General features: G+C 38.6%; 1 protein-coding gene across 2 annotated transcripts in view; it reads right to left on the bottom strand.

Annotated features, from left to right (window-relative positions):
* RSPO3 (R-spondin 3) overlaps positions 1 to 18,852 on the bottom strand; it is a 90,649-nt gene that overhangs the window by 50,832 nt on the left and 20,965 nt on the right. For both annotated transcript variants that reach the window (XM_047734990.1, XM_047734991.1), the window contains exons 2-3: positions 3,568 to 3,759; positions 1,863 to 2,009 (exon numbers count right to left, since the gene is read on the bottom strand). In XM_047734990.1, coding sequence (XP_047590946.1) covers positions 1,863 to 2,009; positions 3,568 to 3,759 — 339 coding nt within the window. The remainder of the gene's footprint in view (positions 1 to 1,862; positions 2,010 to 3,567; positions 3,760 to 18,852) is intronic.

Raw genomic sequence — 18,852 nt, 5'->3', positions numbered from 1 at the left:
TCTTTGTGCCAAGCAAGCAGTTCATCATTTTTCATGAAATTCTGGGGCAAGCTCAGTCATGGCTCACCTACTGCTTGTTGGTTAGAGAGCACATGACGGGAGCCATCCCTTACGGCAAGCGACAAGAGAGAACCCTGAACAAAAGTCATGGATTTGCACTATTACCGTGTCCTAGGTCATTTACACCTAACTGTTCAATGAGCCAGATTCACTAAATGGCTTTTAGATTGCTAACCCCTATTCTTAAACATATAAATTGCTTAAATTTAACTGTGTTAAGAGATAGTTTTTGTCTAAATAGTAGGATAAATTAACAGTCAGCTTTACTAGTTAATCCAACAATGCCAGGTGCTAAATGCTCTCTATGATAGAAAAACATTAATACATTTATGATAAACAGCCTTTCAAGGACTGAATGCTACACTTTCAACGGCTAAGAGAATCTAAACATGTGCTCTTTTTTCTGGGTTGAGAAAGACCACAAACTTTCTACAACTCATCCTGAATTTCTGTCCTTGAGTACTCCACAGAACTGTTTCCTATTTCTTCCACAGTTTGGAACTTATTACCTTTAATCATCAGCCCTCAGGACTTACAAAGAGATGGACTTGAAGTGCTTTCTCATGTATGTTTTACCCTATTTCTAAGTTGTTTCTTTGTGTCTTTACTGACTAGAGGGGGGAAAAAATGACTAAACCAAAATGAGCCATGAACTGTTTCATGCTTGCTGTTTTCCAGATGCTTCTGAAATTATCTTTAAAATATTATCTATTCGTTTCATTCTTCTACGAAGTTTGTTTAGAACTAAGTGTTTCTTGTGGACCTGAAACAGGTGAACCACCACGTTATAGTTATTATTCTACACTTTTGATTCTAATAGATCTATCTGTGCGGGCCCCAGGGGAGTCCTGGAGACTATCTTGTACTGAATCAGGAGAATATTTGCACGCATATGCCAATATCAGTGCAGCATCAAAGGTTCTTGTAGCTCTTGCCCAGGGGATTTTGAGATTTAGTATGCTGTTTTCCCTTTTGACTTAGCATCTGCTCCCCAACTGTTCATCAAACTCATAGCTGTAGTAGGTGTGCAACACTCAAAAGAGGGAAAATAGAGCCTGACAGTGATCCATTATTTAGACAAACAACTGGTCTGAGGGACGTCCCTCCCAGGAAATTCAGCCTGCATTTAATCAGACCCGGTGACTTGTGTCCTCCTGTCAGTTTGAGTGAGTCCCAAGTCCTCTCCTTGTTTTTGAATACCTGTGCAAGTAGAGCATTTCAGCAAAGCAATGCAAGAGAAAAAAGTCATATTTTCAACTATATCCACTCCAGTTCTGTAGATCTTTGGCTCATCTACTGAGTGTCAATGGGCCATACCCAGAGAGTGATTTCTCCTCTTGGAAAACAACATTACTCATGCTTGACATCAGACCTAAGTGTTTCGTGAAACTCTTGTCCTAATGTGGAAATTTAGTTTAAGAGCAAATATGTATGTGTGTGTGTATGTGTGTGTATTATATAAGACATATGCAAGTATGTCTATAATAAATTAAGTAGAACTTCACTGTATAATAATGATATAAAATAAATATGTAATGATCAGAATAGCTAAAACAGTTGCCAACAGTCTCTCAGAAATAATGGGGCACCCATGGGGTGTTAAATTATACTGTGATACATGCTGGGTAAGGCTGTGGGAACTCTGTTAAGATGGTATCTTTGTAAGGAAGGATGAAGAAAGCCTCTTGGAAATAGTCTCTCAGGTAGTTGTGAAATAAGACTTTAAGCAGCATTTCCATGGGGACTGATGTTATCATCTGAGGTGTTTCTCCTCCCCTATAAACCTTAGAGTTCCTTCTCACCAATACTGACGCACTCCATGGTATGGTTGTTGGCTTCCAACCCTTCTGGGCAATTGTCAAGGCACTTTCCAAGGTGTAAGTAAAATCCACTTTTACACTTTGTGCAGAAATTTTTGTTGAAACAGGTATCACAGTCAGCTTTGCATTCTGAAATAGAAAAAAAGGAAAGAAATATGCTTTCATTATCTTCACTTATCTATTGCTGGTCCAGGTCTGTATGCTTGCATTATAGGCATAGGAGACTTTTGGGTTAAACACGCTTAGGATTCAAAATTAATTTGCCAGACTGAATTATGGGTTCTTCCACATTCAGTTGATATACATCACCCATTGATTTGAAATTATTGTATCGATAGCCCTATGAAAAGTTTTTGGCAATGTGTCTATTGCCAAAAATGTTTATAAGACCAAGTATTTATTTATACTAAATGACAGTAAAAAGTGTTTCATCAGAGCTTTAGCAAAATATACTAGATACTGCTTTTGGGCTGTTTTGGCAGTCTATTCATTCATTCAACAAATATTTGATTGTCCACTATGTGCCTAGCACTATTCTAGATATTGCTTGATAGCAGAGCATACAAGAGAGATAAAGACTTCACAGAGCTTACATTTTAGGAGGGGAGACACAATAAATAATAACAATGTCTGACCCTTATATAGTGATTACTGTAAGCCAGATACCACTGCGAGTATGTTATAATATTAAGTCACTTAAGAGGTTTAAGTTGTGGAGGTTATTGTGAGGACAGTAACCCAGTGAGACAGCTCCTATTATAATTTCCATTTTATAGATAAGGAAACCAAGGCTCAGAAAGATTATGTAACTAACCCAGGACCACAGAACAACGTGGTTCCAGAGTGATAAGTGCTCTGGAAAGAATAACTATGGCAAATGACCAATAAGGGGAAAAGGTTGATTATTGTGAGCAGGTCATAGAATGCTTCCCTGAGAAGGTGACATATGAGCAGAATCTTGAATGAAAGAAGAGAGCCAACCAAGCAAAGATGTAGGTAGGCAAAGAGCTTTCCAAACTGTAAGAACAGTGAGTGTAGAACAGTAACTGCAAAGCCTTTGAGGTGGGAAGATCTTGCAAGAAAACCAGTGATGTCAATGGAAAATGGCTGAGATGCATTCACAGGAGAGGAGTTGGAGAGGAAGGCAGGGCTACGTGTGGTGTATGACAGAGGAATGATATTTCTGAATTTAGATTCTAAAAAGTTACTGGGTCTACAGTGGGGAGAGTAGACTTTCAGGGTCCACAGGAGAGGGGATAATGACAGTGTTTTCAACATTCATTTCCAACAGATAGATAAATGTTTCACTGGCTTTACTGGAATCCTTCTTGAAGCAAAAACAGCTGAATTTATTCTTTAAATCATTAAATACTTGGATGTTATGATCATAATGGGAACTCAGATGGCATTAATGGTTACTGTACTTTTCTATATGTTCCATGAGTAATAATCAGGTTCTTAGTTTTTGCTTTTATAATGTAAAACAGCAATAACACAAAACTTGAGTGCTTTTTACAAGAGGTGAAAATTTTCCTGCTCTGAGGGATAAGTCCAAGTATGGTTTAGCCTAATTATCAGGTAAATATCATTATTTCCTAAACACTGAATATCACAAATACTCTAGGGGCCAGTAAATCTGGGAAGTCCCTAAGGATGAGATAAAAACATAATGCCATGTAGCACTTACTTGTACACTTATTTATATCTGGATATCGAGTTCCATAATATCCACTTGGACATGAAGAGAGACACACTCCAATCTGCTTCATGCCAATTCTTTCCAGAACAAAAAATAGTCTGGGCTTACATGACAAACATCCATTGTAATCTGAACACGTTGCACAGCCTCCTTGGCAGCCTTGACTGACGTTAGGATGCACTGAAGGGACAAATGCAGAAAGATAAAAAACAAATGTTAAATTATAAATACAGAAGTTCGATGACATTCTCTAGGCAGATGGTACACTTTTCATTAGGTTTCAATTGGTGGTAATGGGTGAATGAGTTGGAATTTTCGCTTCCCTTTTCTATGATCTACTATTTCCCTTTAATACATACATAGTTTTTAATTAAAAGTTCTTAGAATTTGGGAATTTGGAAACTAAGAATAAACTGCCTCAAACTATCTATAGATATCTCTCTCTCTCATACACACACACACACAAACACGCACACGTAATGAAAATATTCTCGTTGAACCAGGATCCTGGAAGATTGGAGACTGGGTAATTTTGTACTGAAATCAATGCACATTAGTTTGCTTGTCATTTATGTGGTGGATGAAAAGCATGCATCTAATTTCTTCAAGCAAGGATGACAACATAGATGAAGGTTTAACTTGAGCAAGGATACTTCCTTTTAGGATATCTTTTTTCAACTGTAGTCTGTTAGCGAACACAGTTTTACCCTTTGTTCCCGTGTAAATTGATTGTGAAACTACGTAGTTCCTTGGAATCCATTCTCCCATGCTTTCTCAAAATATTTCCTTTCACAGGAGTTTTATATGTATCAGTTCAAATTGATACAATGAAGAAAATGTGATATTTATCTTACCAGTATTTCCACATGATCATATGTGGTTATTTATATTACTAATTATAGTTCATAATATTTATAATGTTCAACATTTTATCTTTGGGGAGATAATTCTTTTTTTTTTTTAAGATTTTATTTGTTTGTTTGACAGAGAGAGAGGCAGCAAGAGAGGGAACACAAGCAGAGGGAGTGAGAGAGCGAGTAGCAGGTTCCCTGCTGAGCAGGGAGCCCAATGTGGGGCTCCATCCCAGGATCCTGGGACCATGACCTGAGCTGAAGGCAGATGCTTAATGACTGAGCCACCCAGGCACCCCTAAGGGAGAGAATTCTTATAGTTCTTTTGTCTTCATCTTCCATCTATTCAAGTGAAATATGTATTTAGTGAGGACATGACATTAAAGACTAGAGTTACACATATTCCTGTGGTGGTGAGATTATTCATTAGCAAGTCTGAACAGATTTAAACAAACATGTGCAAGATTCATGTTTAAAGATCTTCACAACTTTGAACCTTTTTATGACTATTAACTGGTCATCAGCACATACATACAAGCTGAGGGAAAAGGGCTGACTGAAGTACATCTCTCAAGTATCTGGTGTTTGGGATATTTTCTTCTCATGTACTCTGTGTTCAAATACAATATAAGTAGCTTTACTGTCCTTCTAGGAATCTGGAAGGGAAAAATTGTGACCTTTCTGAGAAACAAAGGTTGATGCACAGGAGTGTAAATGTATCCCAATGTATTCTGATTTCTTTTGTTGTTGGTAGTGGGATTGGGCTCTGATGGGCCTTGCCATTATCAGGTCTGACTTCAGAATGATGTTTGGTTCTTGCTAAGTTCTTTATCACAAAAACAAATCCCACCAGGCTTAGTTAGAAGGGGGTACCCATAAGCCCAGTCAGCCTTACCACAGGGGTGCAAGGGTTAGCTGCAGAGAGGTCATTTGGTTGACCAGCATCCTCTGCCTAGAGGAAACCATCCCTGAATCAGCCACAGGAACCACAAGCAGCTCATTCTCATTCCAAGACGTTTTATAAATAAACTGAGGAAATATGTGGGGGAAGGGAAGTTTGCTTTTCCTGTACATGCTCCTCTATGGGGTGGGACGGACATATAAAATGGCACAGGAGGTTTAGACATTATAGGACCTGGGGGACTTGTAAGTGAAAACTGTTTTCCAAGTAACAGGATCATTTTTCATGCCAGTAAGTCAGCATTGGAGACTTACAGAAAACGTGTACATACATTTTAAGTAGGGAAAGACCCTAAAAAAGAAAAGGGATGAAGAAAGAGTCCTGTGCTCAGAAGTTGGTTTGGCCCATTTTAAGACACCAGAGATATAGGTAAAACCTTCTCATAAGAACTGTCTATGGAGAAGTGGACCTCACTTTGGAAGAAAATCACTTCAATCCCAGGGCAGTAAGTGACTCTGAGTTTGAATGCAGATGGGTTTGACTGGTCCACAACAACCTATCTCTAACTCTGAAATGCAGCTGCTCAAAGGAAACAGAATTGTAATTTCAAGCACCTCAAAACTTCTGTCAATTATGATATAACTTTAAATCAGTTACGAAAAGAAACATGATTTAGAGGTGCAAAGCCTCCAAAAGGATATACCTTAAAGTACATTTCATTTTAAATTTTGGGTTTTGGGTGTTTGGAAACTTCTCCAGGAAAAAGCCCCATAAAAGGACCCATAGTTGGTAACAGTTCCCACCAAAATTATGAGATGTGCCAAGGTACTTTGCTCAGTTCTTTAAAACTTTCACCGAAGAAATCTAACAATCAACTCATAATGTTGGGCTATATACTTCTTGCTTGCTTTTTTTTATATTTTGCCTTTTTAGAAAAAAGTGTTTGGCAAAGTAGATTTTTGAAAAAGTAAAGAAGACATAATTGCCCTAATTGGCAAAGAACATTTCTAATTGTGTTTAATCAGGAAGTTCCAGTTATGGGCAGGCACAAATAATGGCAAACTTTATTTCTTCAGGAAAGTTTCAGTGTTATGCTGTGGGAAGTGGGAAAAATTGAGACTGTGAAGCTCAGATTCTATGATTCTAGGTGTTTTTTTTTTTTTTACAGTTGAGTAGTAACTATTTCTTGAATGCTGTATAAGGGTCACTCAAATTATACAGTCAGTATTACACAACTAGGTACAAATTTCCCGAACTTCATCTTAAGGCAAGTTTTTACTTTTTATATGGAAACCACAGAAAACTTTGGTCTGGATTGACTGTAACTCATTCAGCCTTAAAAATCTTATGATTCTAAACTTAGAAAATTAAATTCTATTTTTTTAAAAGATTTTATTTATTTGGTGGTGGGGAGCAGGAGCAGGGGCAGAGGGAGAAGCAGACTCCCCACTGAGCAAGGAGCCCGATGCAGGACTCAACCCCAGGGCTCTGGGATCATGACCTGAGCCAAAGACAGATGAACTGACTGAGCCACCCAGGTGCCCCTTAAATTCTAATTTTTTCATACTTCTTCTTTTCCATTCTAATAATAACTTCATTTTGTATTTCTGAATCACCTTTTTTTCAAACAGCATTTGGACTATTACTTCATATGAGCAATGGAGGTGTTAGTGGTGATGAGGTTTCATAGAATACTTAAGGTTTAAACTCAATCTTAGAAAACAAGTTGAACAAAACTAAAAGGCAACCTACAGACTGGGAGAAGATATTTGCAAATGACTTATCAGATAAGGGGCTAGTATCCAAAATCTATAAAGAACTTATCAGGGGCGCCTGGGTAGCTCAGTGGGTTAAAGCCTCCGTCTTCGCCTCTGGTCATGATCCCAGGGTCCTGGGATAGAGCCCGCATCTGGCTCCCTGCTCAGCAGGGAGCCTGCTTCCCCTGTACCACCCCCCCGCCTACCTTTCCGCCTACTTGTGATCTGTCAAATAAATAAATAAAATCCTTAAAAGAAAAAAAGAACTTATCAAACTTAACACCCCCAAAACAAATAATCCAGTCAAGAACTGGGCAGAAGACATGAGCAGATATTTCTCCAAAGACATACAGATGGCCAACAGACACATGAAAAAAATGCTCCACATCACTTGGCATCAGGGAAATACAAATCAAAACCACAATGAGATACCACCTCACACCAGTCAAAATGGCTAAAACAAACAAGTCAGGAAACAACAAATGTTGGCAAGGATGTGGAGAAAGGGGAACCCTCTTACACTATTGGTGGAAATGCAACCTGGTACAGCCACTCTGGAAAACAGTATGGAGGTTCCTCAAGAAGTTAAAAATAGAGCTACCCTGTGACCCAGCAATTGCATTACTAGGTATTTACTCCAAGGATACAAATGTATTGATCTGAAGGGGCACCTGCACCCCTAATATTTATAACAGAATGTCCACAATAGCCAAAGTGTGGAAAGAGCTGAGATGTCCATCGACAGAGGAATGGATAAAGAAGATGTGGTGTGTATATATATATATATATATATATATATACACACAATGGAATATTACTCAGCTATCAGAAAAGATGAATACTTACCATTTACATTGACATGGATGGAACTGGAGGGTATTGTGCTAAGTGAAATAAGTCAATGAGAGAAAGAGAATTATCATTTGGTTTCACACATATGTGGAATATAAGAGACAGTACACAAGACCATAGGGGGAAGAGAGGGAAACTGAATGGGAAGTCATCAGAGAGTGAGAGAAACCATAAGAGACTCTTAACTATAGGAAACATACTGAGGGTTGCTGGAGGGGAGGGGTAGACGGAATGGGGTAACTGGGTGGTGGGCATTAAGGAGGGCAGGTGATGTGATGAGCACTGGGTGTTATATGCAAATGATGAATTGTTGAACTCTACATCTGAAACTAATGATGAACTATATGTTGGCTAACTGAATTTAAATAAAAATAAGAAAGTGAGTTGAAGTTATCAGTATGTAAGTGGCCATGGTAGGGCTAGAGGAGGGGACACTCCAATTATCCACACCAGGAAGGAGACTGGCATGAGTTCCGTGCAACTGATGCCTAAATAGTGGTTAATGGAAAAATGATGACTATTAAAAGATTGGAAGCAGAGGACAGATTTAGATTACGGAACACTTTGTGGGCTGTGCCAAGGAAATTATTCTGTTCATATGGGCGATTTCAATCTGGTGAGTGATGTGATCACATTTGTATTAGAATCGTAATTTCTCTGGCAGTATGAAAGGCACAGAAACTGGAAGACTCATGTAGCAATCAAGGTAAAAGACTGATGATAGCGTAAAATACAGTAAAGGCAGTGTAATGTGTTGGGGAAGGTATGAATACTCCCAAGGACATTTAGGAGGTAGACTCAAACAAAACGTGGACTGAACAAGAAAGAGGATTTGAGAAGGTGTGTTTTGAGCTCCGGCCAGTGAATAGGAAAGGTGAGGGATGTCTGTGGGAGTGAAAGTTAGAGTGGTAGGGCCAGTGCACAGAATAAAAAAGTCTAAAAATAGAAACATGGCTTGGGGTCACTGCTTTTGCAGATTTTATTAAATATCCAGAAGTGATGGTTAATAGATGGAACTTAATATTATAATGGTTGCCAGAGATGTAAATGAGAGTCTCTGGCTATAGCTACTTAATTAGAGAAGACACCTTGAAAGAGGAGATGAAGAATGCCAGAAGAAGGAAACAGTCTAAAATAAGGGACATTTGGTAGGAGAAAAAGATATATTTTCAGCTGATTTTTAACAATACTTTGTATTTCTACACCACTTTTGCTTTCAAAGCATGCATCTCACAAGAAGCTAAATTAACTATAATAACTATTGTTAGTAAACATAGAAGCCATCACAATTATTTATTTTGAAACCTCAAACTAGGACTCAAAGAAATGCTAAAACTGTAAGGCAAATCGCAAGTTTACATCAAAGGTTAGAATCTAGATCTTTGTTATCTGGTAACAATTTCTTTACACATAAGCAAACTTTAGAAGTGTAACAAGGATAAATATGAATGGAACAATGAGCAAAATTCATGCAAACTTTAAGTTAGGGCTTTCTTTTTTACAAATGTGCCAAATACATGGTAAAATTAGTGTATCTTTCCCTAAAATTGGGAAATAGGAAAACATCTTTTCCTAACTGGTATACAAAGGTTAAGTATGAAAAGAGTATATATTAATGCATAATTTAAACCAGTTTTCAGTGTCAGAACTGTCGATACTCCCTGAGTGACTTCAATTTCTCTAGCTGTTGAGCCTTCCTACTATTTCTCTATTTGATAATCTTTTTTTTTTTTTGAAAAAAATTTTTTTTAAAGATTTTATTTATTTATTTGACAGAGAGAGATCACAAGTAGACAGAGAGGCAAGCAGAGAGAGAGAGGAGGAAGCAGGCTCCCCGCTGAGCAGAGAGCCCGATGCGGGACTCGATCCCAGGACCCTGAGATCATGACCTGAGCCGAAGGCAGCGGCTTAACCCACTGAGCCACCCAGGCGCCCTCTATTTGATAATCTTGTGATGCATAACTGATACAACATAAAGGCTAGAGTCATGAGAGTTGATCCATTTTTTAAAAAGATTTATTTATTTATTTTAGAGAGAGAAAGAGCAGTGTCAGGGGAAGGGACAGTGAGAGAGGGAGAGAGAGAGAATCCCAAGGACACTCCCTGCTGAGTTCGGAGCTAAAGGGGGAAGAGGGTTCGACCTTGCTCCACTCGGGGCTTGATCTCATGACCCTGAGATTATGACCTGAGCCAAAATCAAGAGTTGGGGGTTGCCTGGGCAGTGGATTAAAGCCTCTGCCTTTGGGTTAGGTCATGATCCCAGGGTCCTGGGATCGAGCCCCTTGGGCTCTCTGCTTGGTGGGGAGTCTGCTTCCTCCTCTCTCTCTCTCTCTCTGCCTGCCTCTCTGCCTACTTGTGATCTCTGTCTGTCAAATAAATAAAATCTTAAAAAAAAAATCAAAAGTTAGACACTTAACCGACTGAGCTACCCAGGTGCCCCTCAACTAACTTCTTTGATAAAACATCCAGAACATAGAGTTTTAAATGGTAGAGCATTTGATAAATACACAATCTTTGGCTATGCTCGTCAATGCTTATGATATACTGAACCAACTGCAGCATTGACATCTAAGCTCCATTTCTGTAACAATTTTAGTGTAGGCTTCAAGGATTTGCCTTAGTTTAATCCTCTTCTAAAACCCAACTGCAAATGTACTCACATCTACTGTAAATTGCTGTGTGGAAGAAATCCAATATTGCATGCTGCCAATTACCTCTGGTGGTCATTTATTTGTGGCTAGAGAATTCCCAGAAGTACAACATTTGGTAGGCTTTCGGTTTATAAAAGGTTTAACTTAAGTTTATAGTAAGTGATAAATACATCAAAGTAATGTAGTGATTTTATAATTCAAAGAATAAAAGATAAATTGACACATTTGATAAAAGTTTTTTTTTTATAATAATATTTTAAAGACCGGATTCTTCCTAACACATTCTTGTCTTCACAACATTAACTTCCTGCTCTTCTCCCTGTAGTGACCTTAAGTGATAGGGGAGGGATAAGAGGCCAGTGGAATTCTGTAATCAAAGCTAGTTTTGCATCTGTCCTTTCTTCCATGTCCTCTCCTTTTATGAGAATGTTCACATTGATTGGAAGCTTCTTGAAAGTTGGTCTTGATAATGTCTTCATAATCTTCTTGATAATTCCCAGCTTCTACATAGGGCAGCTACTGATTAAATGGGTTCTCAATGAAGAGTTTTGATTATTGAACAGAGGGCACTAAATATGAAAGATAAGCTATTTATTTGTTTTTAAAAGTAATAAAGATGCCAGACAGGTAAATACTTAATAGAAAGCATAATAACTGATTTTAAATTGGCTGTTCCTATAAATATCTGGCAAAGGAATAAAGTTTCAAATCATATACACTGTGAGATGCTTAATTATGAAATAAATAATTTGAAATAAAAAAAAGAAGTTTTTCTAGGTACCATTTACTACAATTCTCTGTTCACCTAAAGGAAATGTAGACTTACATTTGCCTAAGAAAGGACAGCATATTTCTATCATATCTTGGGTCTTGATTGTTATAGAATAATTTTTAAGTTTAATATAGTGTTATCGTCATGGAAACAGATGTTTCATGGGTCCTCTGGAATGTCTGGCATTATTCACTTTAAGAAAAATCTAATGTTATGCAGAAGCTTTTGATTTTGACAAAGTCCCAAAAGTTCATTTTCACTTTTGTTTCCTTTGCCTTTGGAGACATATCTTGAAAGAAGTTGCTGTGGCTGATATCGAAGAGGTTACTGCCTATATTCTCCTCTAGGATTCTGATGGATTCCTGTCTCATGTTGAGGTCTTTTATTCATTTTGAGTTTATTTTTGTGTACGGTGTAAGAGAATGGTCGAGTTTCATTCTTCTACATATAGCTGTCCAGTTTTCCCAGCACCATTTATTGAAGAGACTGTCTTTTTTCCACTGGATATTTTTCCTGTTTTGTCGAAGATTATTTGACCATGGAGTCAATTGAGGGTCCATATCTCGGCTCTCTACTCTGTTCTGCTGGTCTGTGTGTCTGCTTTTATGCCAGTACCATGCTGTCTTGGTGATCACAACTTTGTAGTAAAGCTTGAAATCAGGTAACGTGATGCCCGTCAACAAAACAAAGAGGCAACCCACAGAATGGAAGAAGATACTTGCAAATGACAGTACAGACAAAAGGTTGATATCCAGGATCTATAAAGAATTCCTCAAACTCAACACACACAAAACAGACAATCATATCAAAAAATGGGCAGAAGATATGAACAGACACTTCTCCAATGAAGACATACAAATGGCTATCAGACACATGAAAAAATGTTCATCATCACTAGCCATCAAGGAGATTCAAATTAAAACCACATTGAGATACCACCTTACACCAGTTAGAATGGCCAAAATTAGCAAGACAGGAAACAACATGTGTTGGAGGGGATATGGAGAAAGGGGAACCCTCTTACTGTTGGTGGGAATGCAAGTTGGTGCAGCCACTTTGGAGAACAGTGTGGAGATTCCTCAAGAAATTAAAAATAGAGCTTCCCTATGACCCTGCAATTGCACTACTGGGTATTTACCCCAAAGATACAGATGTAGTGAAAAGAAGGTCCATCTGTACCCCAATGTTTATAGCAGCAATGGCCACGGTCGCCAAACTGTGGAAAGAACCAAGATGCCCTTCAATGGACGAATGGATAAGGAAGATGTGGTCCATATACACTATGGAGTATTATGCCTCCATCAGAAAGGATGAATACCCAACTTTTGTAGCAACATGGACGGGACTGGAAGAGATTATGCTGAGTGAAATAAATCAAGCAGAGAGAGTCAATTATCATATGGTTTCACTTATTTGTGGAGCATAACAAATAGCATGGAGGACAAGGGGAATTAGAGAGGAGAAGGGAGTTGAGGGAAATGGGAAAGGGAGGTGAACCATGAGAGACTATGGACTCTGAAAAACAATCTGAGGGTTTTGAAGGGGCGGGAGGTGGGAGGTTGGGGGAACCAGTTGGTGGGTATTGGAGAGGGCACAGATTGCATGGAGCACTGGGTGTGGTGCAAAAACAATGAATACTGTTAAGCTGAAAATAAATTAAAAAAAAAAAGAAAAGAAAAATCTAATGTTAAAAATTTGAATTAGTGGGGTGCCTGGCTGGCTCAGTGGGTTGAGCCTCTGCCTTTGGCTCGGGTCATGATTCCAGGGTCCTGGGATCGAGCCCCACATCGGGCTCTCTGCTCAGCGGGGAGCCTGCTTCCCTCTCTCTCTCTGCCTGCCTCTCTGCCTACTTGTGATCTCTCTCTCTGTTAAATAAATAAATAAAATCAAAATTATTAAAAAAAATTTGAATAACTTGGCAATCTCTTTCAAATTCTATTGAGTCAACCCCAGAAAATATTGAGAGTCAAGGTTTCTTATTTATTTGTAAGTTAAAGCAGCCAAGGTAGATCAAACAGTGGCCAGATCTCCACACCCATTTGTTAGGTACAGACAGCAAATTATCAAAAGCTGTTTGAATGAATATAATTACCTATTGGCATGCAATGCCCCTTTACATTCTCAAATGATGATAGCTGGATGAATATAAGCCTATCATAGTCCTTCACTACTATTTCTGACTAGTAATTTGTTGAGAGAGCCCCATGTTTATATATACAAACATACACAGATTTTGCTATTTTTGCAGTGTAGCATCTGATGGTGTGTACATATGTTTATTGTACATGTGTATGTATGTAATTAGACAAAAAATGCCCACATACATAACTAGACACATGATACACACACTCTACTTTGTATTTTATCAAAGTCAGTAGCACAGACATTTACTGACCTGAAGCAGTTAGGATAATAGCGTCTGCCACATCTTTTGTCCCACTGAATCAACCTTGAATATTCTGAAAGTTTGTGCCCACACCAATGGGTTCACCAAATTCCTAAAATCTCAGAAAGGAATGTATTCACCAGCGGCTGAATACAATCCCGTTAGGGCTCCACCATTATTATGTGGGGAAACATACTGTTTTTAATGGAAACTATTTCTTTGAGAACTTGGAAAATCTTTCTCTTTCTCTTACTGAATAATAATTTCCTGAAGGGAGTCTAATATTTATATTCTATAAATACTTTAAAATAAAACCACAGCAATAAAACAGACCTAACATTAAATAGCAATTAGCTAGACTTTCCACTAAAATCAAGCCAGCTCAAAATATTATAAAAATGGCTAGCAAATGATGGCAGATATAGAATTCCTGAAATCTAAGCTATGATGAATATTTGGTAGCTAGATGCCAACTTGGTGGCCAAAGGCTGTGCTCTGTCTCTCCACAGGCTACAGAAGTAGGACTAGAAATGAAAGACAGATGAAAGTGGGCTGCATCGTATACACATTGTGAAAACCATGATTAAGGTTTTCAACAAAAATTTCTGGTAACTCACCATGTACCCTAACCCTACACATGATGTAGTAAATGTAGGAGTGAACGAGACATCTCGTTCCTGATCTCATGATGTCAATCAGTTAATAAGCAAGTAAATAATTAAATGCTTAAAGATTGTGATGGATATTGAGCGAAATAAACAGGTGAATAAGACAGGGAATAACTGTGAGGAGCTACTTTCAATACAGTGGTCAGGGAAGGCACTTTTTAGAATGTCACCCTTTAGCTGAGATTGGGAGAATGAGAAGGAGTCAGCTATGAAAAGCTAAGGGAGGGAGAGTACTCCAGGTGGAGCACCAGCAAGGGAAAGGATTTAAAGCCTATGGGAAAGAACCAGGCAGAAGCAACAGCACAAGGGGAACCAATGAAACTGCAGCACTGTGAATGGTAAGAGATGAGTTTAGAGAAGGAGGGTAGAGCCAGGTCCTTGCAGACCAAGGTAAATAGCTGGGATTACATGCCAACTGTATTTAGATTCTGCATTGCTAAGTGAATATCAGAATGAAAGGAAAGAACACATTTTGCCCAACATAATCATTCACTTTAATTTTTGTTAATTTTATGGATCGTGAAATGGAAATAGCATCTTGTATTCCTTGAAAACAGGTTGTTTTATCAAATTTTATATTAGAGGAGAATGTTCTGACTAGCCTGACAACATAGAGATTTATAGTCAGATTCTAATCTTTGAAGAGACTGTGCATCAATCTACTTGTTCTTTGCTCTTGGAAACGTTTCGTTTCTCCTTTGTTTCTCCTTTCTCGAGCAGTAATTTTAGTTTGCTTCGGAGTTTTACATTTTTGTTCTCTTTTCCTGGAGTGTGTGTGTGGGGGGATAGTGGTGGTGGTAAAGAGACACAGGAAAATTATGAAATATACAAGAGGTTATAAGTACAAATAAGGAGAATAAAAAATAAAACATTTTGCAATCTTGCATATAATCGTTTCTGTATTTTCCTGAATTCTTGCCATTAGTGATGAACCTTGACAAAGTCTAGGTAACTGAGAGCAACAACATTACTGTTTTCATTTCTAATCTTCCTTTTAGAATGTCTATGTTATGTTCTTTTTTCCATTAAATACATTAATAGCTTGTGGGCTAATTCCAAAGTTGATTCTTCACCAAAAGTAGTGAAAACCATATTAGTTTTACTGTGACCTACCAGATAGCTATAGTTGATTCTGCTGTTGACACTGCAACAGAAAGCATTTTGTACAACCAAAAAACAGTGTTTTTTTTTCCTAACCACAAGTCGAAATTTATCACAAGGTTAATGCACCCTGCTACGGGTGTAAAATGTAAGGTACTGAATCAGCATCTCCAGCTGTTGCTAAGGGAGGGAAAGCTTCCCTTTTTCCAAGTGGCCATGTTCCCAAGTGGAGGTGAATAGAGGACAAGAGGGAGTGGATAGGGGTAATGAAGACCCAGATTCCATAGAGAGCCAGGACCTGTTGATGAGTTAGTGGGTGGTAATAACAGCATTTTTCATGAGACAGATCCAACAGTGTTCATCCAACAGTGGGAATCATTATGTGCTCTGGTCTGGCTGAGTGAGCCATTCCACCCTCAACTTTTTTTTTTTTTTTTTAAGGAGAGAATTAATTAGAAATCAACATAAACAGAAAATGTGATAGTTTAATGGTAATGAACCTGCATGTGTGTTATTCCATAACTACTAAGTTTGCATTCTTGAATGAAACAAACTTCAGTTTGTGCTAAAAACAAACTCGACTTTGTTATATGATGAATAAACTCGGATATTCTTGACACATAGCATGCTGAAGTAGCTACTGATGGCTGAGGTCTTAGCACAAGCAGGCAGCAGGCGAAAGACCTGTGGTATTTTAACAGGCACAAGAAGATGTGAAAATAGCGGGTATACCGTTAAATAAATCCAGCTTTACGCGACCCATCTAAAATCCTGAGCAGGAAAAATAAGTGGATGTTTCTCCTAGAGTCACAAAATTGCTGACAGAGCAGAAGGTGCTGATACACACCTTTGTGAATTTGATTCATTTTTGTACTTCATGGGCGTGGTTTATGGCATCACCGTCTCATCTAGAAATGGGTCCTGCACACTTCCCAGAGGAGCACAGGGACTGGGAGGTGGTGAGCTGGCTTCGGACTCAAACAGAGTTTTGAGATTTACTAGCTGAATAGCCAAAATTTATCTCTTTATTCAGCTACTTATTTAGACAATTAAACTCTCCAACATCCACACACAGTGAATGACCACCTGAAGAGGAATTAAACCAATCATCTGTATCAAGGAGTTCACAAGATGCTTTTTGAACCTAAGCTTTCTTATCTGTAATGTGGGAATATCTACTTGATAGGTACTAGGGGGATTAAATAGGATCACATGTAAGCACCTAGCACTCTTACAGGCACTCGTAACAAGTCAGGATGCGTAAGGCATTTCATTTTACCCAGGAAGTACTAAGTATAACCATGTACTAGTTCCACTCTTATTCAAGGCAGCTGTGAAGCTTCAGTCACTAATGACTCAAAAACCTTCAAGCAAGGAGGCTGGAGAGAGGGCAGATGCTGATGCTTCTTCTAACACAGATTTGGGGAAATTTGGAGAGCCAAGGACTCACTAACAGTCATAATAAGAGACTACTTTTGGGGTGCCTGGGTGGCTCAGTGGGTTAAAGCCTCTGCCTTCGGCTCGGGTCATGATCCCAGGGTTCTGGGATCGAGCCCCACATCGGGCTCTCTGCTCAGCAGGGAGCCTGCTTCCTCCTCTCTCTCTGCCTGCCTCTCTGCCTACTTGCGATCTCTATCTGTCAGATAAATAAGTAAAATCTTAAAAAAAAAAAAGACTACTTTTGAAGGATCACAGATGCAGCTTTTAGTGAGCATCAGATATGGTGCTCTCACCCCACATTCTGGGCAAGAAATCCTCTGGGACTCTAGCAATCCACTGAAGACAAGGATCTGCTCAAACATACCAAAAGAGGTAAGGTGTGCCATGGAAATGATACCAGAATGGTATAAAGAACCTGACAGTCTTTGCCAGTAAGGGTCTAAAATTTTACTGTGTATAAAACTGAGCCAGAGTACTTTTTAATAATGTGAATGCATAGGTTTCATTCTAAAAAATTCTGATTCAGGAATGAAGTGGTGGGCCCAGGTGCATCTATAAGTGCATCTATAAGAAGCACTTCAGGTGAATGTGACACAGGTGATACAGATACCCTACTTTTAGTTATCACATCCTTGCCATTTTCACAAATAAGTATTTATTCAGCGATAACTCTTCCAGGGACTCAGAAACAAAACATGGTCTCCAAGAAGCCTACAATACAGTTGGTAAAACAGTCTTTTTATTTTTTAAGGCCCATCAATATACAGACTAGAAATCGTAGCACAGCAGAAATTCCAAGGCAGGGGCAGTTGCGGACAGCTAAGGTATGTGAAGATGCCAGACAGCAGTCAGTAACAGTGATGGGACTTGAAGGAAAAGAACTCTGACAAATAGAAAGGGAAGAAGACAGTGTTAGGAGCAAGAGTGTTATGCATGAATACATAAAGAAGATTTGGGAGAACGGTGAATATAACTGTGGAACTTAAAAGGATTTTAGAGCTCTTCCTTTTCTAGTTTCAGATGAGAACACTGTGGACCACATAGTTAATTAGCTTCTAGTCATAGAATAATAAAACTTTGGAAGTTTAGAGGGATTTAGTTCAAACAGCCTCCCCAGAAGAGTCCATTTAATCATGTCTAGTAAAACAAATCTTGTGTTTTGGGGGCAGCCAGTATAATTATTTTATAGCATCTCTACATACTGAACATCTTAAAACATCTCCCTATTTTGAACATAAACCTGCCTGTCTTTCAGGAAGTTCTAGTACCACAGAGCACACCCAATACATTTTCTCCTTTTTCCTTAAGAGAGTTTGTTAAATAGTGCTTGGTGCTTTGGATGGAAAGATGGACAAAACCTAGGAGTCTGAAGTATGCTGAGAGACCATAAACAGAGTAAAGCCAGTGTGGTAAATACTGTGTACAAGGCCTTAGCAGAAAGGAGACAACTAACCATCTGGAACCACCTACTTGGGAATCCTGACGTTCGAGCTGGATTTCGAGAAATATGGGGAAACTGGGTGGGGGCTTGAATTTAATCTTTCATAGAACTTGAAGGAACTGTTTATAGACAAGTCAGCAACATGATTTAATTTGGTTTTAAGCAAATACTCTGATAACAAAGAGAAGAATTTCTGGGGAGGGGAAACTAAAAGTTAATGGGATGTTATGTTATGTTTGATGCCTGGCACTGCTGTTGGCTGAATTAGAACAGCACTAATGGGAGTAATGTGAAAAGAGGGGATGGATTTTAAAGTTATCTCCCAAGAAGAACGGGCAAGGTTTTGACAATCAATTTTAAACAGGCAAATGAAAAAAAACCTAATAAATGGGTAAACAAAGGAATAACAAATGTTGATTGTGTTTCTAAGTGGGGAGACCAGGAACAAAATGA

The sequence above is a fragment of the Lutra lutra genome, chromosome 6 (genome assembly GCF_902655055.1).
Source record: "Lutra lutra chromosome 6, mLutLut1.2, whole genome shotgun sequence".
In the NCBI taxonomy this organism is placed as follows: domain Eukaryota; kingdom Metazoa; phylum Chordata; class Mammalia; order Carnivora; family Mustelidae; genus Lutra; species Lutra lutra.
The sequence above is the reverse complement of the archived record's forward strand: the minus strand, read 5'-3'. Positions and strand labels throughout refer to the sequence as shown.